We start from the raw sequence: 26,409 nt of genomic DNA, 5'->3' as shown, positions 1-26,409 counted from the left end.
AGTCAGCTGGGTGGGGTTGATACACTGAGTAGGTAGCTTCTGAAACCTCCTGGACATAGGATTCTTCCAGTCCCTTGTGGTGGGCAGCTGACTTTTCTCCTTGTTTCAAAAATGGAAGATGTAGATTTGAAGTTCTCAAATGACACAGGACTAATGACACTAGCCAATGCCTGGCATTTTGAGAGGGTGGAAAGACCCCCAGCTGCTCAGGTGAGGGACTTGGGAGAAAGACCAGTGTGGTCCTCTTGCAAGTCAAAGATTGGCCCTTGAGGTCAAGGACTGGTTTGGGCAGGATACAGGCAAGTGATAGGGGTACATATGGTTACTGTTCTCTGAAAGGAAATGACATTGTGATGTTCATCTCTCCTCATCCCACAGCCACTGGAATAATACTGACACCTTTGTAGGAGCTCAGAAACTATTTGTTGAGGTAGTTGGATAGTTGGATGTCAGCTTCCTCCAAGTTTGCCATTGTCCCAAGAGGGTTGACATTCCACCAGGCTCCTCCTCCTTGCAGTCCACCCCTCGTTCCGTTCTCAGCCTGAAGTTTTGCTCATTTTCGCTGTGAGTTCTGTCCTCCTCCTAGTGGTAGTCTGCTCCGCTTCCAGGGTTGGGCACCATGTGATAGCATCATTGTGACATGAGAAAACTGCCCTCTGTAACACAAGCCTTTTGCTCTTTGGGCCCCTGGCAGTGGGCACTTGTTGTGTGAGAAGTTGCCTCCAACTCTGCAGGGTTCCCCTTTCCAGGAGGGGAGACTGAAGCCCACTTTTGTTTGTTTGGCTCAAGCACATCACTTGTTTGGCTCAAGCACATCACTTTGAAGTGTTTGACATGCTTTTTTGCTGTGGGCAGGTGTATGATACCAGAGACTTCTAAGAAGCTTCCCTGTGAAAACAGGAAAAGGACAAACTTGATGAAATACCAAACTGCAATGCTAAATGAATTATTCATGTGTCATAAGAAGGAAATTCGATAACTTTTTTCATTTTTCCAGTAATGTTCACAGTATTTCCATTAAAGCACAATCAAAAACAATATCCAATGCTTGATCTCCAAAGGAAAAGAATTCGATTTAAAGTATAGTTTTTCCTGCTAAAATGAAACACTTGTAAGGGATTTTTTTTACTTTTTTATTTTTGAGATCATTTTGGATTCATAGAAAACTGCAAGAATAATATAGATAATTCCTATATTCTTGTCCCCAATTTCCGTCAACCTTAAGAGTTAACCATACCTGCTTTATCGTTCTATTGACATATTTTTTTTTCTGAGCTATATGCAGATAAGTTACGGATATAATGCTCTTAAATGAACCACATATATTTTCTAAAAAGTAATTCAATTATAAAACTCAGTAAATTACCATTGTTACAATACTGTCATCTAATCCATAGACCACATTTAAGTTTTTACATTTCTTTCAATATTGTTCTTTAACAAAAGGAAAACAAATTCAGTTCAGGATCCCACTGAGAATCCCACAGTGCGTTTTATTGTCATGACTCTTTGTCTTCTTTAATCTGGAAAAGTCCCTCTATCTTTCCTTGTCCCTCATGACCTCAGCTGTTTGCAGAACACAGGTCAGTTTCATTATGGGCTAGCCATCAACTTTGGTTTATCTGATAATTTCTTATGATTGGATTCAGGTTATTGCATTTTTGACAGAAACATCACCGTGCACTTCTAGGGCATCCAGTGAGAAGACCTATGGCATCTATTTGCCCAATTGCTGTTGAGGGAAATTTTGATCACTTGTTTTGCTGTCTGCCAGGTTTCTCACTGGTCACGTGACAATGTTCCTTTGTAATTAATAATTGTCTTGTGGGGAGGTATAGTGAGACAATGTAAAAATCCTGCTTTTCATTAGTCATTCACTAAAATGAATAATAAATTCATTTGATAATGTCTTACCCATACTTCCTTCTATGTTTATTAGTAGGCATTCTTCAATGAGGAAGAATTTTACCTTCTGCATTTATTGTCTTACTCATTTACTATTTTATTTCAAGTCGGACCATCAATTTCTATTTATTCAAGTAGTTACTGTTAGTGTTTAGTGTGTATTTATTTTAATACTCACCTTGTTCCAGATTTAACAGCAGAAACTCCTTCAAGTTGGCTTCTGGATGCTTTGGATGAAGCACATCAGTTTTAGTCACTTTTTATGGTCATTTTCTGATCCAATAAGCTGTTCCTGGTACATCTTGTAATTACCAACCCAAGTCCTAAAATCAGTCATTTATCTAAGGATAAATGGTTTCACTGGAGAATGGAATTTAGAAAGCAAGATCTGTGTGCTAGGTTTGCTCAATACTACTTGGGGTCATAGTTTTTGAGCACACTGAGCTGAGAAATGTATGTATGCTTATATATCATATGAGATTGTCTGTGTAACAATATGCATGTATGCATAAACACATATAGCCACACACCACTTAGCAACAGGAATACAGCCTGAGAAATGTGCCATTTGGTGATTTTTGTTATTGTACGAACATCATTGAGTGGATGGACTATGTTGTCATAAAGTGATAAAAACTTAGGGCACCAGCATTGTATATATGGTCCATAATTGATTGAAATGTCATTATGTGACACATAATCCTATCTATGTAGATATGATTTGAATTTATCCATATTCTCTTCCAATCTAATCGGTTCATGCTGATATCTCTCATTATGTTTTACATTGAATTGTATTCCATTGTGGGAATGTATCCATTTATTTAACCACTAATCTTTGAATGCAGTTGTTTCCAATATTCAGCTCTTACCTTAATGCTGCAAATAAATAATCTTGTGCATATGCATTTATATATATATTTGTAAATGAGTTTCAGTATGTATTTCTAGAACTGGGATTATTTAACTTCTTTCCCCAAATTCTGTTGTCATGTTATATATTGACAATTTTTCTTCCTGATGCGTTTCGCTAATTGAGAATCAACCCATTTTATGCATTCTACCAATTTTAAATTTTCAGCAATGTAACAGGTGAAAATTTGTATGTCAGTGTAGTTTTAATTCCATAAGAATAAGTGAGGTCAGGCATCATTTCTGCCCTGACATGAAGTTTAGGGTTCCAGCAGCAACCCTGCCCCTGTAGAACTCTAGAACTGAGGCAGTCTATAAAGACAAGAAGACTGGTCTAAAAGTAGATATCCTAGTTCCAACTTTACCTTTAAGCAAACCCAAATCCAGGGTGCTAAAGCTATTTTGGACTTTACATCTGAAAACAGTAAGGAACAGGGTAAATTACATGCCAAGTTCTCCAGATGAACATAACATAAACTGGAGATATGAAGATCTAAAATGGACAATCATTGCCTCAGGCAATATAGATGCAGCTCTTATATGGAGAGAATCACCCATGTGAATAACAGATTTTAAGCAAGGATGCATATTTAATAACTATATCGACCGTTCCTGAAAACTCCGCATTCAGTTGTGAAACCAGTCCCTCTGAGTTGGTCATAAAAGGCTGTTTCTCTCTTTATTTTCCAATCCCTTAAGATGATATGAGTTTAGTCAGCTTTTTCACTGCTATTACTGAAGGACCTGACCAGAACAAATGTAAAGGAGGAAAGGTTTATTTGAGGGCTCACAGTTTCAGAGGTCTTAGTTCATAGAAGACTGGCTCCATTCCTTTGGGCTCCAGGTGAGGCAAAACATCATGGTGGGATAGCATGTCAGAGGGAAGCAGCTCATATGTTGATCAGAAAGCAGAGAAAGACTTCACTTGCCAAATACAAATATGTAGCCAAAACCACACCCCAATTCCCACCTCCTCCAGTCACCCACTACCACTTCAGTGACCACTCAGTTAAGTCCTGATAAGGGGATTAATTCATGGATTGCGTTAAGACTCTCACAACCTAATCATTTCTCCTCTGAACCTTGTTGCATTGTTTCACATGTGAGCTTTTGGAGGATACCTCACATCCAGACCATAACAACAATGGGATATACTCTGATTTTCTGAAGCAGCAAAGTGGCCAGCACCCAGAATGGACTGGCTACAGGTACTTCTTAGTCCCACCTCATGCCATGCTCCATTTCACTCTCTGCAGCCCTGTGTGTGCCATGCTCATTGCCTCTCCAGGGCCTTTGCACATGCTTCTCACTCTGCACACTGATCCTACACTGAGCCAGTGGCCAGTAGACAGGAGTCTCAGTTTCTTCACAGAACCTAAAGTCCACCATATGCTATAGTTTGAATGTTGAATTGGGAGGTTATAGAACCTTAAGAGGTGGGGCCTAGTAGGAGATCCATAAGTCACTGGTCACTGGGGTGTGCCCTTGAAGGGGAGAATAAGACCCTGGCGACACCTCTCTCTCTCTCTCTTTCTGGCTTGTGATGTTTACTCTGCCATGCATTCTGCCTCTCCACAGGCCCAAAGCAATGGAGCCAACCAACTATGGACTGAAGGCTCTGAATCTGTGAGCCAAAATAAACACTTACTCTTTATAAGTTAATTTTTCAAGTATTTTGCTATAGTGACAATTGACTAATGCAGTGTACAATTATACCTATATAAAATATATAAAACGACCAATACACATTGATCTTGCTATGCCTTGGTCATTTTTTATCTGAATCATATAATTTTCTTTTACACCAAGTCTTAGAAGCTTGGTGCCAACTCTGCCTTTAAAGGTATGACGTGTATTTATTCTTCACACTCCCTCACTTGGTGGTGGTGATGGGATTTCTCATCCTGCTTGATTATGTTCCTTGTGTGTTCTTCCTCTCAAATGTGCCCTTAGTGTGATGGTCATGTTCCATATAGGGGTTAGCCCGGACTGAAGTTTCAGGGGTATCCCATACCCCCAGTTCCTCCACTGGTTCTGCAGCAGATGTTTTCAGCACCCCATATGCCCTCTTGAGTGTTACTTTTGAAGATAAAGCCACCTATGCCTGAATCTTGCCTACCTGAGGGCTCTCTGAGGCCCTGATGTCTGCCCTGTAAAGCATGGGAAAATCTCTGCCCCTTAGAGAGGACCACATCCAGTAACTGATGGAGGCAGTTTATTACAGTGGGGTCACTCCAGGAACACATCTTCTACTGTTTCCCTGAGGACCACAGCAGGAGCAGGCACTTGGAGCAGTGGTGACTGACTTGGCAATACCCCTCTATTGTCTGCATTCTCTGCCTGAGTCCCCTCTCCTTTCCACCATATTTCCTGAGAGAAACTCTATTTTATCCATTTTCTTTTGCTAATAACACCATACCAGTATTATGGTTTGTATCTAAGGTGTCCTCCAAAACGTCTATGTTAATGCAGCAATATTTGGAGGTAAAATGATTGGATTGTGGAGCTGTGACCTAATCAGTCCAAACTAGACTGAATGGACTGACTGGGTGATAACTCCAGGCAGGTGGGACATGGCTGGAGGAGGTGGGTCACTAAGAGCATGCCCTGGAAGGATACATTTCTCTGAAGCCCCTTTCCCTTTTTCTCTCTGCTTCCTGGTTGCCATGAACAGAGCAGCACTCCTCCACCATTCCCTTCTGCCATGATGTTCTGCTTTCATCTTGGACCTAGAGCAATGGACTCAGCCTACCATGGACTAAACCAAAATGGTGAACCAAAATAAACTTTACCTCCTCTGGGTTATTTTTATCAGGTGTTTTTGTCACAGCAAAACTAACTAACATACACAGACTGGGTAAATTTTAATAAAAAGAGGTATATTTTGGCTCATGATTAAGGAGATACAAGATTGAGGGACTTAATCTGACAATGGTATTCTTCATGGCAGAATCCCAAGCAGCTCAGGTCAGCACATGGCAAGAGCCAGAGCCAGAGAGAAGGAATCCCTTCTGGTCACTCTTCCTCTTATAAAGTCACCAGGATTCAATGGGGACTCCATCCTAATAACCTTATCTAACCTCCCCAAAGCCCTATTCTAAATGCTGTAGGAGCATTAAATTTTCACCCTCTTACTATCATTAACATATAACTTTGGGAATTAAGTTTCTAACACATGCATTCTGGGAATCCACTCAAACACAGCAACCTCCAAAGAAAACAATTGCTCCTGAATTCTTTACCCAAGAGCCACTTCTAGGGGAACCCAAATTAAGACGAATCCCAAGAAAACATTTCCTAAACTTGGCTTCCAGGATACCTGAGCACTGGAAGCTCAGGAAGAATGTAACCTGAGAGGTGAAGTTGTATAAGTGTCACATTGTAGCAGCGAGCTGAAAGTCCAAATATCAGTTCTTGTGTTTCAGTGAAAGAATATTTAAAATCAGACACCAAAAACCATACATTAGAACTTTATTATAAGTGAAAGTGAGGAGGTGAAAGTAAGGTAAAAACAAAGTAAGACTCAAGCAGACAGCACTCTCAATAGAGAGAGTGGGTCATCTCCGAACAGAAAATGACAAAGGAAACAAAGCTGTTCCAAATTTTCCAAATTTGCCTGGAGAACTGGGTTCCATCTGCTGCACTCCTTGCCAGCAAGTAGTTAACTCCTTCACAAGGCACAGTTTTGACCTTAGTTGGTCCTTTCTGGAACTGTCATGGTGACCATCCCATTCAGGGTTGCTTCATCTACAAGTCAACCCTGTGTTAATGTGGGTACTGGGGTCATCAGCCAGTCAGAATTTATCTTAGGGCACCTCTGCTACTAAAGAAACCTCCCTTCCAAGATATACAGAGACGTCGGCGGTGATAACTTCTAGCTTTACACTGACTTCAGTGGACCCTGTCAGGAGTTAGTCCCATTAATCCTACTTTCTTGATTCATTTCCCCCAACTAGCCTCCCACTTGACTCCTTTTGTTTCTATTTGCTTACTCTCAAGGTCTGGTACCAAAGTTTTTCTACAGGATATCTGCTGCAAGTTATTTACTCATTTGCCTTGTCAGTAATTAAAATAAAACAAAACTTTAAGAGTAACTTAAAGTAAACCCATAACTTTGCTATGTCTTCCACTGCTCAATACCAACTACTACCTAACAGAAGGAGCTTCTTATCCTACTCTAACCATTAGATTCCATATCTATATCTAAGTATTTATAGCAATGTAGGAATATTAAGTAACAATCTCCAAATAAAACTATGTCTTATCACACTATATCTTCAGAAAGACTCATCAGGAACATCATACAGGAGTGAATCTTAGTGAATTTTGCTTTCTTTGGCTGCTGTTTCCAGAACATTATGGACCCTGGAGACCACAACCATGTTTAGATGCTAATTAAAACTTCTTCGGTGACAGATTGGTTTGCATTTGCCCAGGACAAATAAACATTAGCAGAAATTTTGCTCTTGACATCTGCTCTGCATGCATGAAAACCTATCTCCCCAGAGCACTGAAACTATCACTGTGGAAACTTTGAGGTGCATCCCTGGCCTCATTCAGTGACTTTTGGAGAGTTTGTTGTCTGGCACGAATGGACAGAGAGTCCATGGGAGAAGAGATGTATCCACAGAAGGGTCTGAGGTCTTCCCAGAGAAAAGGGATAACTTGACTCAGAACCAATGAGGTTCTTAGCATACATGATAGAAAAGAATTTCAGCAAGTGCCAGTGAGGCATAGACAGAGGTTTATTTGGAAAAGTAGAAATATATCCAAGGGAGAAGGCTAGCTATCTCTAGAATGGGAGATGAAATTTTGGGTTCCCAGCTCTTCTTTTAAAGGAAACTTGGTGAGGGTTGGGTGTAGAAAAGTAGGTAGGAATGATACCAGTTTGATGACCTCAAGTTGGTTTCTGGTTTTCTTTTAATTATTTGATCAACGGTTAGTACTGGACGGACACTAAGTTACAGGTTCTTCAAGATACCATATCTCTCTTTGCTTAATCTATTTATTGAAAAGTTAATTAACAGGGCACAGGTGGATTTACAGATTTCCTAGGAATTTGGGAGTGACAGACCTGCAAGAGAGACTGGTTTAGGGAGTGACATGCCTGGAAAAGCATGCAAAACTACTGAATTAAATCCTATTTTCTTATCCTGGTATGTCTCCTTTTTAAATTTTTGTTTTCCTGTCCTATCTCATATAGATCAGTTTGCCTCTGGTACTCTTTTAGTCAACTTTTGTGTGTGACCAGAAGATCTATAAGAACAATGTAAAGGAAGAAATTTTTATTTTGGCACATTGTTTCAGAAGTTCAGTCCATGACTGGCCAACTCCATAGTTCTGGGATTTGAAGTGAGGCAGAACATCCTGGCAGAAGGGCATGGCAGAGGAAGGCAGATTGGAACATGACAATCAGGAAGCAGAGAGCTCCTCTCACCAAGGCAAAACACAAACCCCTAGTGACTTACATTCTCCAGTCAGCCACACCCTACCTGCCTACAGTCATCACTCAGTTAATTCATGTCAGTGGATTAAGTTATGACATGAGATTTTGGGAGACCCTCATATCTTAACCATAACTAGAACTTAATGCCTGCCCCCAAAGAACTGAATGATTTTGAAAGGGAATTAAAATCTCACACTAATCATGTGGATGTTTCATGAGACTAGAGTCTTTGTGGGAATATGGTAGGACCTAGTTTCTGAAGCACTCATGACCAAGGAGAAAAACTCCTCAAAGGGAACACAACAAAATTTGAAGACATAGAACAAGGAACATTGTTTTGTTTTTAGTGGTGATTCACGAAGCTTTATCTGTTGAGCTTTGTTTTGCTCTTACACAAGAAACAAACACACTCGGCGCATTTATTTCATAAAGAGTCTGTTAGCAAACAATGATCAGATATCTACAGTCATGAATTCTGTCCCTAGAATCAAATTGGAAACCTCCAAAGAGAAGGGCAAATTTGGGCATAAGCACAGGTAGGGGGTTCCAGGTCCCTGTGCCTTGTCTACTGCAGCCCCACCTCACTGCAGACAGTGGGAACTTCGTCTCAGTCCTTCTAGGATTTGCAAGATGCTTGTTTTTATTTGATTTCCCTTCTGTATTAATATTATCTTTTCCTCCATCCTCAAAAAATTTCCATATTTCAGGCTCTTAATCAGATTAGTGTCTTCTAAAAATACAGTAAGTCCTTCCTCAAGGAATATAAAATCATTTAGGGAATATTACACTAGATATTACAGGGGGGAGATTGTGTGCTTCTGCACAATGTATTAACTCACTCATTCTCAAACTTTGTTTGCTATTTATTTTAAGTTGAATGTCATTTGTTTTGTAAGTTTGCCTAAGAACCCAATATGCAAAACAGGAAAACAGCTGATTGAAACCAGGCAGAGTGGGGCACTTGGAACTGTCCACACCCAACCCCAATCCCACTCCCACCATTACCATATATTCCTTTACAGAGAACTGGGCTCTAAGACCGCAGTAGAAAACCATTGCATTTACTACACGGATGCCCCTCTCATTGACTGACACTTGACACCCGCATTGTGATGGAACATCCCTCCATTGAGCAAATGGAAATCAATTAATGGCTTAGTGTATTTCCTCACTTTTAGGAGCAGGGAAAGTACATAGAATATGATACTGGAGCAATATTGAGCATGTTTCATTAAAAATATATATATATTTATGACAAAAGCTGATGCTTCTGTGAGTTAAATTGCCTGGTTATTAGTCTGATTAACAAAAAATACTTTAATCCCCAGATTTTAGGAATTAGAATAGAGAGTGAAATACATTTGACATTTTACTAACACTATAATAATGTCATCTCCCTAGGATGATTCAGAACTTTAGTTTGGGGGCGATGGTTGTTCCATACTTCTGGGGAAAATCAGGTTGTTTCCACCTTGGGCTTTTTGGATGTGTGATGGAGAGAGTTGATCATAGAATATGTCCCTCCCATAACTGGGGCCAAAGCCAGGTCTGTCTATTGATCTGCTTTGCTTTTCGTCATGACAGATTCCTGGGTTCTGAGCTTGCAGATTCCTCACTGGACTGTAGTGCAGATGGAATGAATAACAGACAGGATCTCAAGATTGTTTCTAGAATGTTCCCTACTCATGTAATAGAGAATAGCAATTTCCTGAGTCCTAGAGTCTCCCCCACTCCTACCCCTGAGCCAGCTGTTGGCCCTCAATAGTGCCCTAGGTCCAGGACATCTGCCAGTTCTCTTTCTCCTCCACCTCCTATCTCCCATCCCCCTTAAACACAGAGAAAGACCCAATTACATGGCAGGTCTCAGTCCAGGCCTGACCAACAATGTCTTCAGGGTTCTGAAGTAGGGGACCTGGGGGACTGGCTGGGCTTAGAAGTTTTTAAAAGCAGCTTAGATGATTCCCAACTTCAGCCAACAGTGGGAATCACTGCCCAAACCACCCTAAGGTTCATCAGTGCTTCCAGGGTACTCAGTAGCAGCCACCCTGCAAATGTTCTTTCATCGTAGGTATCTCTGTGGAGGCCATAGCTGTTTTCTACTTTTTTTTACCACTGGATAGCCTCCTATTGTGATTTATTTATTTATTTTTTTGTTTTGTTTTGCTCACCAAAACATGTTCCCTTTACTCTGACTCATCAAAAGATCAGGGTCATTTTTCTCCACCTGTTTATTTTATATAAAGAGAGAGTCATGGTTTACTCCAGACATCATTTCCTTAAAAAGAAGTGATGCATCTCATCTTGAAGTTAACTTCCTAACTCCCTTTTCCAGTGTTTGGCAGACACCCCAGCTGCAGGGTGGAGGTGCTCAGGAAGACACAGTGGTGTTAGACTAAGAGACGAAATCTGAGTGGACGCTGGTCTGCCTCCCCACTTGTTCTTTGCCCCCTGAATCCCCTCCACAGATGTTCTAGTGACAGACACTGAAGTGGTTCACATGTGATAATGGTGTCCTTCCTTATTTTTGCAAGTTAAATGTACATAAAACTGCCAAACAGAACTTACAGTTCTTGTGCAGAAAGCAGCGGTGGTGAGATGAGATAATAGGGTCTCCCTGTTAAGCTTTTGTTTTTGACTAGTCCAAAGAGAGAAAAAAAGAGAGGCTCATATTGATGGACTCATTCAGATAATAAACAAGGACTTCCCAGGTGGAACTGGGATAGACATTGGTGACCACACAGAGCCTGTCCACCCCACCACACACAGACAGACCTGAAGGTCAGGGGATCTGAGGCATGATTCCAAAAACAAGTGATGTGATCTGCCAGAGGCCACAAGACCAGCTCCCGACCATGCCTCCATCCTGCAGGACACTGTTCACTTTCTGCCCGGGTGTGAGTCACTACCATCTGGTGCACTGTCCTGTCAACATGCCTGGAACTATGTCACATCCCATCCACAGGAGCTTGGTCTGTGAAATTTCTATTCTTTTTTACTATGCATATCATCTCCCATATGGTCTTCAGAACAGTAAAGGGAAATGAAAATTACCATCATTATGGCTATCAGAGATAGAAAACGAAACAGCCCACAGGGATGCATAATTCATGGAGAGTTGTGAGGATTGCGGACAGTCCAGGTGGAGATGCACAATTCCCTGCCCACTGAAAAGTTGGAATCATCCATCAGAATGAAGAACAAGCAGTGCTGAATAGGAATGTATCCACGACCGTGCCTCTTCACAGACAGCCCTGTCACCTCCATGCTCTCCAGAACTCCCCCTGAAAACAAGCAACTTCAGGATGTCAGGGGACCACTGGTGCTGGAATTGCTGAGTTGTGTCTTAGAAGAGTCACCTCTGGACAAGGTGACATTCAAAAGGATGAGCCTGTGATAAACTCACCTGTATCCAAAGATCAGATTCAGAGGCTAGAGAATCAAGTTGCAGGAACTGCCACTTTTAGCCCTTAACTCAGACTTTGACCTTCATGAGCCTTACTTCATGGGTAGTGAGAGTGCAGATGAAAATCCTTGCACATGAGCAATAAATCCATCTTTGCTTATTTGTTTAGATTTTTAGTTTGGGGGATTTTTAAAAGTTTACAAGGAGTTTTATATACTTGAGTTCACTGTTTTCTTATAGCAATTCTGGAAATGATCACTAGTTTTATTGTCATGTTCATTTTGCAAAGGACAGACCTGATGCTTAGAAAGGTTGAAATACTTGCCAAATGACAGCACCACTCAGCTCGTGGCTGCTGGAGTTTCTGATCCCTATTACCTCATTCCGGGTCCTAAGTGCCATATTTGGAAACAGATGGTTTGGCTACACACAAACCCACTTTACCTCAATTTCTTCTGCATGTTCTTTCTTACTGCCCCTGAAAACTTCACTTTTTGGCTGGTTTGTGTCCTGGTGGCCAGTGGCCGTAGTGGTTCAGTGAGGTTTTCCCCATCACAAATTCAAGGCTCTGGGACTGCTGCTCCTCAACACATGGGCCAATGGGCCACATACACACATGTCTAACCTCATCACTTCAGCAGTGGTTTTTGCTCAAATGTCACTTCTCATCAGAACCTTCCCTGGATACTAAAAAGACTATCTTAATCTCCCCAACATCTCTATTCTCTTACTTGCTTGGGGGTTTCCCTCTCTATCTCAGTAGTATTGATTTGCTTGACTCCCTTCTTCTAAGCACCAGGAGGGCAGAGATCTGTGCCTGTTTTGTTCACAGCTGTATCTTAAGCACCTAGAAAAGTACCCAGCACATGGTAGGACACAATGCACCTTTGCTGAATAAATGGAACCAAATTATGCTATGTGCATATATGAATATATCACAATCCATTCAAATTTAAACATAACTATAGTGTGCCAATTAAAAATAAATAAATAAATAGAAGGAAGACTGATAGATCAGCAGAAGGGAGGGGGGGAAGGAAAGAGGAAATACTGGTGATCGAATTGGTATGATGCAATGCAAACTATATTATATGCTTTGATGAATATGTCAAAATAAGACAACCATAATTCACTAATAAAAAAAGAATTCACCTGTTGTCTTAGCCAACATGAACAATAACCAAAGTGGCAAAACCCTTGGAATTGGTGCAAAATACACTGGGGTGGCCAAAGGATATGTGTTCACTGGGGTTTAGCATTGCTCATAAATATGCTGCATTCAGTCCTCTTGCTTGACATGAATCTGCTCCTATCCTACCCTGAAATGCCTAGTATGTTCTCTAGAACATACATCCTCACCATTCACCCAGACGAGACCACTGGGTTTGGAAGGGTTGGTAAGAATGATGACTTGGCCAGGTTCAAGGCTGCCTTACCTAGGGTGGCTCTAGAGCAGCTAATGAACAGAACCAATGCTAAATCACAGCAAGGAAATATCTATTAGGGGCACCTGGATGTTCTCAGAGGATAGAGACATGCTTTGTTTGCACCAGAAGAGTGTGGAAGTATGGGCCTGCTGCCTTTGATGCCTCCATGCAAGAGCTCTCAACAGCATGGAAGGAAATAACCCCAATGAGTCACATAGGCCAGGCTGATATCTGGGTTAAGAGCCATGAAGATCTTGCAGGGCCAGAGCTGAAACCATCTTCCTTGACCTGACCATTGAGTTGGGTGCTAGGTGTTCACTTGTATCCACTTAGAGGTTCTCCATGACAGCCTGGTTGCAGAGAATTCAATCTGTACTACACTCCAATAAATATCTTCCCTGCATCAGGATTACATGATATTTTGAAGCCCACTGATCACTGCTTTACTTGAAACTGAATCACATTAAAAACCACAGACACTGCTGAGTGTGAAGCATATGCCTGTAATTCCAGCAACTCTGGAGGCTGAGGCAGGAGGATTGCATGTTCAAGGACAGTCTCAGCAACTTAGCAAGACCCTGTCTCAAAATAAAATAAAAATTAAAATGGCTGGAGGTGTAGCCCAGTGGTAGAGCACCCCTGGCTGGGTTTAATTGACCCTCAGTTCTATAAAAACCAAAAGCAAAAAACAAAAAAAAAACAAAAAACCCACATTAACACAGAATCCTGGGAAGCCAGTATTAGTATCTGAAAATAACAGCCTTAAAATTCAGTAATCATCTTAGACATAAGCTTTTAGTTTCTTCTAGTATGTAGTAATTTTCTTGTAGATAGAATCCATATCACATGCTGATGAGATAGAAGCAAAAGTAGACCAACAAAACATCTTCAGTCTCAAAACTGAAGCCACCTCCTTTAAAAAGTATGCCTGGTCCCACACGGAGTGGTGAATACCTGTAATTCTAGTGGCTCAGGTGCCTGAGGCAGGAGGATCCCAAGTTCAAGGTCAGTCTCAGCAACTTAGTTAGGCCCTAAGCAACTTAGTCAGATCCTGTTTCAAAATTTAAAAAAATAATAAAGAGAGCTGGGGATGTAGCACAGTGGCAAAGCACCCCTGGGTTCAATTCCCAGTATCAAACAAACAAACAAACAAACAAAAAAACTGTTTCTGCCAAATGCAGTTGTGGCATTTTGATAGGTGTATAATGGGGGAAGGAATTGAGAGGATAGGTCAGGTGTATAATGGGGGAAGGAATTGAGAGGAGCTCCAGGGTTTTCTCAAAACAATTGAGGATGTAGGGATCCCTAGAAAAATCTGTTGATGAGTCAGAGTGAAGGAACATGTTTTGGTGAGGCAAAACGAAACAAAACAAAAATAAATAAATCACAAAAGGAGGCCAGCCAGGGGTAAAGGAAAGTAGAAAACAGCTATGGCCTCCACAGAGATACCTAGGATGAAAGAACATTTGCAGGGTGGCTGCTACTGAGTACCCTGGAAGCACTGATGAACCTTAGGGAGGTTTGGGCAGTGATTCCCACTGTTGGCTGAAGTTGGGAATCATCTAAGCTGCTTTTTAAAAAACTTCCCCTATGCCCACTACTTCAGAACCTGAGGACATTGTTGGTCAGGCCTGGACTAAGCCCTACCATGTAGATGGGCCCCAAAGCAGCAAGAGCAGCATCTAGACAGCTTTTTACAAAGCAGCCATCATTTTATCAGGATGGAGCTTGAATCTATGGGTGAACATCAGGACCCCTGTGTCCTGACTCAGTTCAGAGTCAAAGGAAACTGGAAGGGGAGATTCACTGGATCATGTTCTCCCTTCAGATATACTTGTCCTGCAACGCCCTATAAACTAGCAAGAAGTCTTAAAAAACAAAATCCACATGGGGAATGCCTTCTGAATGTCCCCAGTGCCATCCTCTGATAGTTTCCATCTTCATTCTCAGTGTCCTGGCACTAAGATTCCAAAGATCTTTGAAAACAGGTGCTCCTGGACTTATAATACAGTCCTAATAAAACACATCATAGAGAGAAAACATCCTATTTTGAAAATATGTTCAATATCCTCCTAAATTTATCAATGATTAAAAAAATCATGTCATTCAAAATCGGGGACTATCTGTGCTGTAATTGGTTTCTGAAGGATTTTATCTACTGTTAAACTACCCAAGAGTCCTATGTTGGAATTCCTGCTCTTGGTCAGAGTTTCTTGGTCAAGGCACCCTTGTTTTGAGGCTATATACTTTCAGGCAATCATGGTGACACTTACAAGATCAGCAATAGCAGCTGCAGGAGCAGCACCCACATATTGGGGCATCCTGATGATGATTCCTTTACTAATCTTTTTTCCCATTGGGCCTGTTTTCTCTGCAGAGTGACTACTCAAGTGACACAGAGAGTGAGGACAACTTTCTTATGATGCCTCCGCGGGACCATCTGGGGCTCAGCGTCTTCTCTATGCTCTGCTGCTTCTGGCCTTTGGGCATTGCCGCCTTCTACTTGTCCCATGAGGTAAGGTATCTGTCAATCATTTGAACCCAGTGCATGGTGGCCTTAATGTAGGCACACCCAGGCCCAGAGAAGAGCCAAGGAAGCCTGTTCACTATAACAAGGGGGTCAGCATTTGAATAACTGGAGGGCAAGCCCAGAAAAGTCAAGGAAGCTCAGGGGGGCTAAGCACGATCCTTTAGGCTGCCTCACCTCTCAGCATGATATGCCTCTGTCCTTGCAGAGATGGGACTGCCTTCCTGAGGAAGCCTGTATGGCAGAAGCACATGTCTCCTCAGCAGAAAGCAGATGGCCTTTGGGAACTTGACTTTCACTTAGACCCTGAGTTCACAAAGGCAGAGTCAATCCCAGGACTAGGAAGCACAATGCCCAGATAAGTACACTATAAAGAACATGGAATAGAGTGAGAAAGGATAAAATGAGAGTTTTGTTTTCCTTGTTAAAGCCTCATTTGTATAAAGCAGATTCTGGTTCCACTGTAGGTCATGTGTACCCAACCCAGCAAATGCTGTGCCAGTGGAAATGGTACCTGTCAGCATGCACTTGTGCCCTTCCTCCCTCCAAGGGAGACTTGTGAAGGTACCAGTTCCCAGACCTTTTTCATTATGCAACATTCTTCTGGTTGTCCGCACATGAAACCCAGATTTTGAAAGACATCTCCAGCAGAAGAAGAGTGTTCATTCTGAAGCCATCTTTATTCATCCAAGAACAACTTTTAGATTATCAATTAAAAGTGTGAAGTGTCACCAGGACCCACTATCATTACCCCAACCAAAACTGGTCAGAAGGAAGCATCACTGCCAGCACAAGGAGGATGTGGGCCCAGTGCTCACAGGGTGTTCTCGGGGCAGGTGGAAAATTCCTGGAAGCACTTGGGGATCCCCCTGTACCTCCTATAGTTCTGGGAATGAAGCTGCAAATCACTGATTCTGGCAGGTCCTTTGCTCAAATATTTCTTTCTCTTGGCTTGAAAATGCTTCCCTGGCTGAGTCAAGCAGTTGCTTCTTGCTAATGTCAGTATTGATGGAATTTGTTTGGTGAGCAAAGAAACCTTATGTGGTCTTCTTTTTCCCACCTGCATGCCTAGAGTGGTGACATTCCCAAGAATCAGGGGATTACCACAGATGGTCTATGGTCCTCCTGAGGGCAAGTGCCTCTTAGGGACATGAGGGATAGAGAGTTGCTTCCAGCCTGGGGTCCCTGCTCTGTGCAGCTCTGTGGTCCGTGTTCTGGAGGACAATAGTGGGGAGATGGAGAATCCTGTGCTGCTGGCCCTTCTTTGGCCTGGAGGATCTCTCTAGGCCTCTTTTCTGTGAACTTGTCCCATGAATGTCACAGAAACCCCTCTCCATCAGCACAAGCACAGGCATGGTGGAAAGTCAGTCTCCTGAGCCTTGAAGAGCCCAGACAAGGTGGGTGGAGGTAGGCCCAGGTGACCTTGAACTCTGAGATGAGGCTGCAGCACTGCATCCACACTGGATTGGGGCATACAGGAGTCTGGAAAAAAACAGTGGGTGGATGGATAGACACCCACAGAGACAGAGCCTGTCCCTGCTGTGTAAGCTGTCAGCAAAGCCTGGGTTAGGCAAATAAGCAATAGCAATCTCACCACAAACAGGGAGATAAGGACAATGAAGTGAAGAAAGCTGACTACTGACTGCATGGGCATTGTGGACTTTACCCATGAGCAGAACTCTATCTACACCCTCTCTCCTGCACCCCATCCCTGCATCAGCCCTGAGTGTGAAAGGATGGGGCACACCCACTTTCCTGATGGAACACCCACCTTCCAGCTGCTAGGACAAGCCCTCTCCACCCCTACTAGAAGGAATATCTTCCATGAGGGAGCTCTGTATTGATTGCCAAATTTTGAAATCATATTGACATTTTTATCTTGGATTTTACTAGGAGAAGTGTTAACTATTCCCAGAGATGGGAGAATAAGTCCCTATAGATCAGCCAGAAGGGTGCTAAGTGGTTGTGAGCCCTGAACAAGTGTCAAGGACCACAGGGAGAGGTTGCCTGTGCATCCACAGGAGAGGTTAGACCTTTGACAAAAGCAACACACTAAGGACCCCATATCACATGAGGTCTGTACTGCTCCCCATGTTCAGGGTTGAAATCCACTGCTCTGAAGCAGAGCAAGCTGTGGACAGCATCTTTGTCCAAAAGGTTGTAATTATACTACAAATCAAGACTACAGTTGCAGAGATTGGTGTTTTGATTCTATTTCTCAGAAAGTCATTTTATTCTTAACAAGATAAGAGCTTCTTAGACTTCCAGTAGTCAAGGGAATTTTAATTATTTGTTTAGCAGCAAATATGAAGTGCAGTTGCCGTACACAGTTTTGATGACATTTTTTGGAGGGGAACCTCAAGTATTTTTGCAGAGGTTAGGGGTTGCTTGCAATTGTTAGAGGATGGAATGGTAATCTCAGGGCCCAGAACTCTCCAGCCTTCATTTTCCAGGTTGCTTGGAGAATGGATTCTCTTCAGTGAAACTGCCATGAACGCAGAGGTACCAGCATTTCCCTAAAGAAATCTCTACCTTCGAGTTCCCTTCCCAGGTGCTATGTCCATGTGCCTTCCAATTGGGAGCTCCAATGCTGAGGCGCCTCCTCTTTACAGTATGCAGCTGTGTTGTGCTGGACATTGCTATCATTCCAGGCAGCCACTGGCCCCTGCACACAGAGCCTCAGCCTGGTCATGAGACTGCTGTGTATTCCATTTATCCCTCTGCAGCCCAAACTGCAGACACAAAATCTCCAGCAGGACATTGAGGGGAGCAGGCAGCTGCCAAGGGCAGGGTGTGTGGCACGAAATAGAACAGATACACTCTGAGAATCATTGCATTAAATTACATCAGTGCTTGCCAAGGTAAGGCCAGCTGAGAGCTCTAAACCCAGGAACAGGAGGGAGAAGAAGCCCCCTGCAGCACTGAGTTGTAGGATCTGGAGGGGGAGCAACGGCAAAGGGAAGCACATGCTCAAAAGCCAGAACTCCCTGAGGCCATGGTGCTGATTGCAGGAAATCTTTGACATCCAAGTGTGATTTTTTGGTAGTTTTTTTCCCCCACTTTTATCACAGATCCTATCTCAGCATACTCACTGACAATTACAGCTATGTCTGCTTATTGTCAAAATAACTATTCAGTGAAATCAAAGAACCATGCAAGGCCATTCCGGGAAAACATAACAAAATAACAAATCATGGTGGTTTGATTAAATCGGTCAGTGGTGAAAAGAATTAATGGCGTCCCTGGGCTTATTCATCTGGAATATGTTTTATTCTGCCCTCTTCTATCCAGGTCCTGGTCAACAGGCAATTCCATCATGCCTCTATTTCCTGATCCATAACATGGTGTTGAAATAATTCCCACAGCCTAGAATTGGCTGAGAGTTGAAGAAGTGAAAGTTCCCAAGAGGTGTAGGGGAAGGAGCTTGTTCCAAAAATGTGACAGCATCCTGCTGGAAACTGGACTGTCCACACCCTGTGGATCCATAGGCAAATAGATGACTGGAAGGAGACAGATTTCTGGAATTCTAAAAAGGTGTTAATAAAGTGGAAGTAATAATAGTAATTGAAGTAACATAGGGGGTTAATCTTACTGAGCACTATATGCCAGATATGGTCTTAAGGAGGGTGCACTCTTGCTTTTGAGGTATACTCCTAGTCCTGCAGCTCCTAGTCCTGTGTACCCCTCATTTCCTGCAAACTTATTATCCCCTCAGAGCAACTCTAGCAATCTGCGAAGCAGGGCCCAGGAATCTGCATTTTAACAGACCCTCCAGCTGATTACAGTGTTGCTTAAGTTTGGGTAATGCTCTCATACCCCCACAACCTTATGAGAGATGTGTGATACAGGCACTTGCATCTGGAGTTGCAGGCATTGCAGTCATATCAGCCAGGTAAATTTGCTGAAATAAGAGCTCAGTGAGGTACAGTGACTTGTATAAGGTATGGTTAGCAATAACCTGGGACTTCTGGGACAGTCAGGATGCAGTTGGTTCAGCCCTGAGAAATGACAAAGGACTCGGTAGGGATGCCAGGCAGGGGGACAATGAAAGGAGGATGTTGCCTACAATTTTATTTCTCCCCAACAGTGTTCATTGCTTGATCCAGCTCCTGATGTAAGCAAGTTCTGTTAGCCAGTTTACAGAGAGGAAGGTGTGGATGTACACAGTTTGAGTGGTGTGAATCCATTTAGGAATTGATGTTTCTGAAATGCTTAGAGAGAAAACAAATCCCACAGTTTTCTGGGTGACTGCTGTAAGCTAGTTAATACCTACACTTTATCTTGTTTAATCTCTACAATGAGTCTGAAATGTGAAAAAAATTATCTCTATTTAAATGAAAAAAAAAGAAGTTTCGAAAATTAAAAAAAGTTGCAGAAAACAGAGGTATCAACTGTGGGTAAACAAAGCAAATATGAATATTTCTAACCTTTGAAACCAAATTTTCTGCAATATAACTTTCACTTTTACCTGTTTGCAAATAATGATAGAACCACAGTACTTGTTCCTAAATTCAATGTCCCCAAGCCCTATTTGGCAAGTGTGACAGCAGAGGAAGGGTAGCCCTGTAGAAACATGACTGGGTGTTTGCCCTCAATCCCTTGGAACAGTGGAAGCCAGAGATGGAAGCTGGACACCCTCTGCACAGGAGAACTCAGGTCTGGAACTAGCACTGACAGAACATGTGCTGAGCCTGCCTGCAGAGTCTTCTGCACTCTGCATTTATTATGTCTTGATTTAATTTCATTTCATAAAATGTTTCTTTCTTTTACTAACTGCAACATTATAACAATAATTAAATGAGAAAAGGGTATTCAGAACCAGATTATGAATTTTATGAATAGCATCAGCAAAGGGAATTGGGCAAATGAGGGGAAAAAGGTGAATCTCTTTATGGTACTGAAATTTAGATGAATGAGAATCCAGCAGAACTGTAACCATGTTTTTTGAAATCCCTTCATACAACCTGAATTTAATGAACACTTATGATGTGTCAGACCCTGCTCTAAGTGCCTGGGATGCAGCAGTGGACAAAACAGGCAAAACTCCCCCCTTTGCAGAACTCACATTGTGAAGATGGGCAGCAATAAATGAAAGTACAATTATAGACATTTCAACAGTTTCAAGGAGGAAGATAATGTTAGAAATAGATGTGGAGAACAAAATATTAAGTGGATGGTAATGGAAGGACCTGTTGAGACCATGATACTTCACAATAAAGCCACAGACCTGATCCATAAGGACCTCCTGAGAAAGTCTTCCTGGCAGAGAGAAAGTCAGTGCAAAGGCCCCAAGACGGGAACAAGCCTGCTGCATATGAGGAACTACATAGAAGCAGGCTTGGTTCACTGAAGCAGAGTGACCATTAGTTTGGAATAAAAAAATGAGAGAGAGAGAACAAGGTAGAGTCAGAGCTGTACTTTCAATTTGGGATAAGAAGTCATTTAGGTGTTTGGGCAGAAGAGAAGCACCATCTGGCTACACTCTCTCAGGGAAGCAGGTGGAGGTTCAAGGACGCAGCAGAGATTCCATGCTGGAGATTTGCCATAATCCAGGAGAGAGATGGTGGGGGTCTGGACCATGGTCACTCCCAGGAATTTAATGTCTCTTGAAGAAATTGCCTCTGGTTTTGGGCCATGGTGTGAGAAAGGTAGAGGGGGAAGGATCCACGGGATGGTGGGATTTTCAGCAGCAGGAAGTGTGTGGGAGCTCGGCTCAGAATTTATCAAGACTATATGCCTGTTGGCATCCAGTGGCAGTGTGTAGTAGTGCTGGGTGTGTACATTTGGGGCTCAAGGGAGGCATGGAGCAGGTTGGATGTGCATGTCTGAAGTTCAGGGGAAAAGTCTGAGTTGAGTACATGAATGTAGGAAGAGCTAAGCAAACGACCAGAAGCAGCAGTGAGAAGGATGGTAGGATCACTAAGGACCTGCCTCTGGAGAGCAGGAAGGGACAATGCCATGGAGTAGGCTCCAGAGACAGCTGAGATGGCAGGCACCCTGTGGGGTGGGGCAACAGAGATGACCTGTGGGTGTGAGGACATCTCAATTCTTGATCCTGCACATCTTGCTCCCTGCACATTTGTGGAAACTCGTGGAGCTTTACACCTAAGGTTGTGCACTTTTTGGTAAGCGTGCTATACTTTGATTAGAAGGCTCTAAAAACATGGAAAGAAAGCAATTTGAGTTTGGTACACTGAGTTATTTCTTTTGAAGAGTTTTGTTGTGAATAGAGAGATCATGTCAAGAACTGGGTTTTTAAGTGAGAGAAATTGTAGCACATTTGTAGGGGATGAAAATTATCCAAGAGAGGGAAACATTGATCCTGTGGGACAGGGGTGGGTGGAAAAGGATTCCTGGAGAGATGTTGTGGAGCAGGGAGCAGGAGTAAGCAGTGCAACTGTCATCTTCTCTAGAGTGCCTCAGTTCATCCAAAGTCACAGGAGAGGAAGGAGCTGTAGGGTAGATGTGCCTGGGAACAGCGGAACAGCAGAGCCCTTCTCCAGAGTCTCTGACTCCTAAGCAAGAAGGTTGCCTGGGTGAGGGAGACTTTGAGGGGGAAAGAGGAGCTGGGCTGGGAACTGGGGCCAGGGAGGGTGCAGGAGGATTGGGATAGAGCTAGGGGCACATGGTGGAAGCAGCAAGGCCTGTGCTGTCTGCAGGTTCCACACTTTCTCCAGCTTCATTCTTAGGAGCACCTGCAACTGCAGTGGCCATGTGGGCAGAGGGGGATTCACCAGGGCTGCTCATTTCCTCAAAGACCACAGAGCAAGAGAAACAAGAACTGTCTGGCATAGCAAACGAGTGACTTTATGTGATCTCCCTGGAGTCAGAAGTAGGAAGGGTAGAGATAATGTGAGGGCAGCTGGGGAGAGGGCAGTGAAGAGCTTCCATGTGGTCTCACTCCCTTCTCCTTCCTCTTTTTAAAAATGAGAATAATTGTATTTATTTTCTTACCTTTGGTATACCATAATTATACATAATATTGAAATTCATTATGCAGCAATTGTACATGCACATAATTTGATCAATCCCATTCCCCAGCACCTTCTTTTTCCCTCTCCACTCCACTTGTTCTGCCCTTCTATTATTATTATCATTACTGTTATTATTGTTTCAGTTAGTGCATATAATTATACATAAGTGGGAGTCATTGTGGTATATTCATATATGGATGTAGAATGATTTGGTGGGTTTTTTTTTTCCCCATGTCCCCTACTCATCCCTACTTCCTCTACTCTCCTGGTCTTATTTCTGTTTTCATGGGTTCCCTTTTTTATTCCTTCCCCAGTTTCCAGCTTCCACATATGAGAAAAAACACTCAAACCTTGACTTTCTGGGTCTTGTTCACTTCTTGAAATAGCAGAGCAGATCAGGAAAAGGCAAGAGAAGTCAAGCACCAGATCCCAGGATCCTGACCCCCAGCTTCATTGCCCACATCTGGATTAGGTTCAGTGATCACTATACTTTGTGACTGATTTCACCAAATAGTGCCCAACTATTAGAAAAAATCATGGGTCTTGCTTTAGACATTACAAATCCCCCTAAGGGGAAGAATTATATAAGTTCTTCCTCATATTTCCAGTGAAATAACAGCCCCTGATTGTAGCTCCCAGGGATGTGTGTGTCCTTCTCCATTTGACTCCATCAGAATTGGATCATATTAAATTACAGGAGAGAACCAAGCTATCCTGGATAATGATATATACTAAAGGCACTTATTATTTCTCCTGAATTTGTTGTTCTTCTTCAGTGTAGAAATGCAAACCAAGTGCATGTTGGCCCTCCTCCCTCTAAATGAGAGGCTCGGCAAATTCTGCAAAGGTGGAGGAAAACAATTATGGGATTTGGGTGTGAAAACCTGTCATTCAGGTATATGTTAGTAGAATACATGAGCTATCCTGTCCTTGTTCCAAAGGGAGTTAAGAATTTATTTGCCTTCTTTATCTATCCTGAATATAAAGGCTAATTCTTTATGGCTGACTTGTAGGATTCTTATCAGTGTTTTTTAGCCCATTTCCAGAAAACAACCCAAACTCTCCTTCATCTGCCTTCAAGATGTTGCTCAGAGAGTTGGGGTATGGTTCCTTGCAAGAGCACCAAATGATGCACCTTATTTGGATTTGACTTTCATCCTTACATTCTTGAGCTGCCATGCAACCCGTGAACTATTCACAGAGCCAAGGGCATTTGGATGATTTTCCTTATTTTCCAGTTTTTTCATATGAAAAGAACAAACTGATTTGCCCTTGGGAAAAATGTGTAGTTGGTCAGATAATTTGAAAACAGGGCACAGGAAATCATTTGAGACTTTTGTTCATTGTTCAGACTTTGGATCTCCTGCAGGTGAAATAGCTCAGATACTTTATGTTTATTTACACACTTACTTTACCAAGAACTCCTTTGAAAGATGATCAAAAATGAAACCTCCTAATCCTTTTCTTACACCCCTGACACAATGTTTTACCTGCCTGAGATTTGTCCTTCTCACTCCACCTTCCCCTCCTCCTTTCTTTCCCCTTCTTCAGAATGGCTCAGTAGTCACTCCTAAACATGTGTATCTGAGTCCTCCATACACTCTCCAGCACCCTTTCAGATTGATTTAGTGGCCATTGACTGCACATCAGCCATGTTTCTGTGTTCATTGTTGTGAGAACTCAGGTCACTGGTCACACAGGTCCCTCCTTGCCCGTGTTACAGCATGTGCAAAGTAGAAGGGATGCCCAGTCCTTATGGCTGGGATTCAGAGAGCTCCAGAAGCCTTAGTAGTGCTAATGCAGTGAGGTGGGGGCTATACTGATAGCCAACGATCCTGTCCTCCATGAGGAGACCAAGGGAGAGATTTCTCTCTTTCTCCCTCCTTCCTTCCTTATCCCCAACCCATTAACACATGCCCTCCTCCCTGGTCCTCTCCTAGCATGCATTTGGAGGAGGACTTCTGCAGCACCTACAGAAGAAAGATGATGGACATCTACCATGCATTTGTCTGCACTTTAAAGTGGAATTTGGGAGGGAAGAAATTGTAAGTGCAGAGATTCTAGGTTTATGTTCTGAAAAGGGCTGCATATGCTTTTCCTTGTTCCTATTCTAATATTTCAAGGCATAATTTGCTTCCCTGGGGGCAGCCTCATTCCATCTTATGTCTCTTTCTCAAAGAGCTACAGTTATTAAAGAGTGTAGCATTTCTTTCATTTTCTTCTTCCAGTGTATCCATTTTTGCCTCATTCTGGAGGAGATGCTAAAGGTGGTGGGGGGGGGTGCACTTACCCTCAGAGTCACTGAGTGAATTCTAATTGGTGAGGGCTGGAGCTTGGGACCCTGCCTCTCCTTCAGATGCTGAAAGGACCCTAATGCTGTAGTCTCATGATGAATAGGCTTAGTGTGGTTAGCCCTGGGCAGAAAGATCTGCAAGTCCCCACCCTGACTCTACTAGGCTCCCCCAAAAACAGCTGAAGCACAGTCGAGATCTTGCTAATGCTTTATTTGGAGATGCAATCCCAGGCCAACAAAAAATGGAAATGAGGCATGAAAAGAGGGAAATAAGAACAGGGTGGTGCCTTTTAACACATAGCTGCTGCTTCTCAGAAACAGCTGACTGCTGTCTACTCAGAACCTTCTTTGGACAAATTCAACAGTGAAGGAGAGGGAATCAATAGTCTGGCTCCTATGCTCCACTGCCAAAGCCTGTTCCATGGGGAATTATCTGCCCTGCACTCCCAAGTTGCATCACCTGGCTCCTCTAGAGCTACTGTGGAGGCCAGAAGCTATGACCCTGAGCTTGGGGCTTGAATTGTAGTGGAGGGAAGAGCAGAGACCTCAGTGGTAGAGTGACATGACCTGCATGAAGACAGTCATGGAGGAGAGACCCAGTGTACAGCAAGAGGCCCTGAGCTTGAGAGACACGGAGACACTGACCAAGAGTTCAGACAATACCCAACCAACCACCCTGGATAGCCCCTTGACCCTGAATAAGTTTCAAGGCCCCCATCTATAAATGTGGATGAGTCCCCCTCGTCCAAGAACACAGCATAGAAACTTGTTATGATCCAGATTATAGCTTATACCAAAACCAGTTCCTATGATATAGCAACTGACATCCATCCTTTGTTCAAAACACAACCTGTGTTAGCCAAATCAGAACCCACACTGGGGAAGATAATTCTTACCAGTCTATGCTGTTTTGAACACAGTAACATAGGCATTAAACTTTCTCAGCCCTGGCTCCAAGGAAAGGATCCAGCACAGTTGAGAACTGTACTGCTGCAGACAGGCAATGTGTGGCATGGGGAAGGCCTCCCCATAAGGCGTCCATGAGACAAAAACGGTGGTCATAGTATTGCACTAAATAGGAAAGAGACCATGTACAAAGTCTTCATATGCACAACTGAACCAAATTCCCACAACACTCTGATAAAATTGACACTAGTATTTTCAATATTTTACAGATGATAAATTTCACAGATTTGAATCTGAGTCTGTATCAATCAGGGCTTATGCTGAATAAACCATCTTTCAGAATAAGGTTACAGCAGATTTCATTTCATCCTTATGGGACCACTGAGAGGCAGGTTCTCTTGTCAACTGTGGAAACCAATGCCCAGCAAGATTGTTTCATTCATTCAGGATCACACAGCAAGTTCTCTGCATGACAGAACTGGAGTCTATAGGGGTGAAGTTGTAAGAAAACATATACTGGCAGAGATGCCCACTATGGATGCTTACATTTGGCTCCTAGTAAAATCTCATTCAAGTTCACATTTTCTTTTCAGTTTTAATACTGATTGGTTTAGGT

General features: G+C 42.7%; 1 protein-coding gene across 6 annotated transcripts in view; it reads left to right on the top strand.

Annotated features, from left to right (window-relative positions):
- Positions 1-26,409, top strand: part of SYNDIG1 (synapse differentiation inducing 1) — a 196,213-nt gene that overhangs the window by 107,741 nt on the left and 62,063 nt on the right. For 5 of the 6 annotated variants that reach the window (XM_079123899.1, XM_079123900.1, XM_079123901.1 and 2 more), the window contains exon 3: positions 15,471-15,608. In XM_079123899.1, coding sequence (XP_078980025.1) covers positions 15,471-15,608 — 138 coding nt within the window. Of the gene's footprint in view, positions 1-15,470; positions 15,609-15,828; positions 21,025-26,409 lie in introns of those variants that run through there. The other variant, XM_079123903.1, reaches the window with a different exon arrangement.

Source organism: Sciurus vulgaris, assembly GCF_902686455.1.
Source record: "Sciurus vulgaris genome assembly, chromosome: 2".
NCBI lineage: Eukaryota > Metazoa > Chordata > Mammalia > Rodentia > Sciuridae > Sciurus > Sciurus vulgaris.
This window is presented reverse-complemented; position numbering and strand designations above follow the sequence as displayed.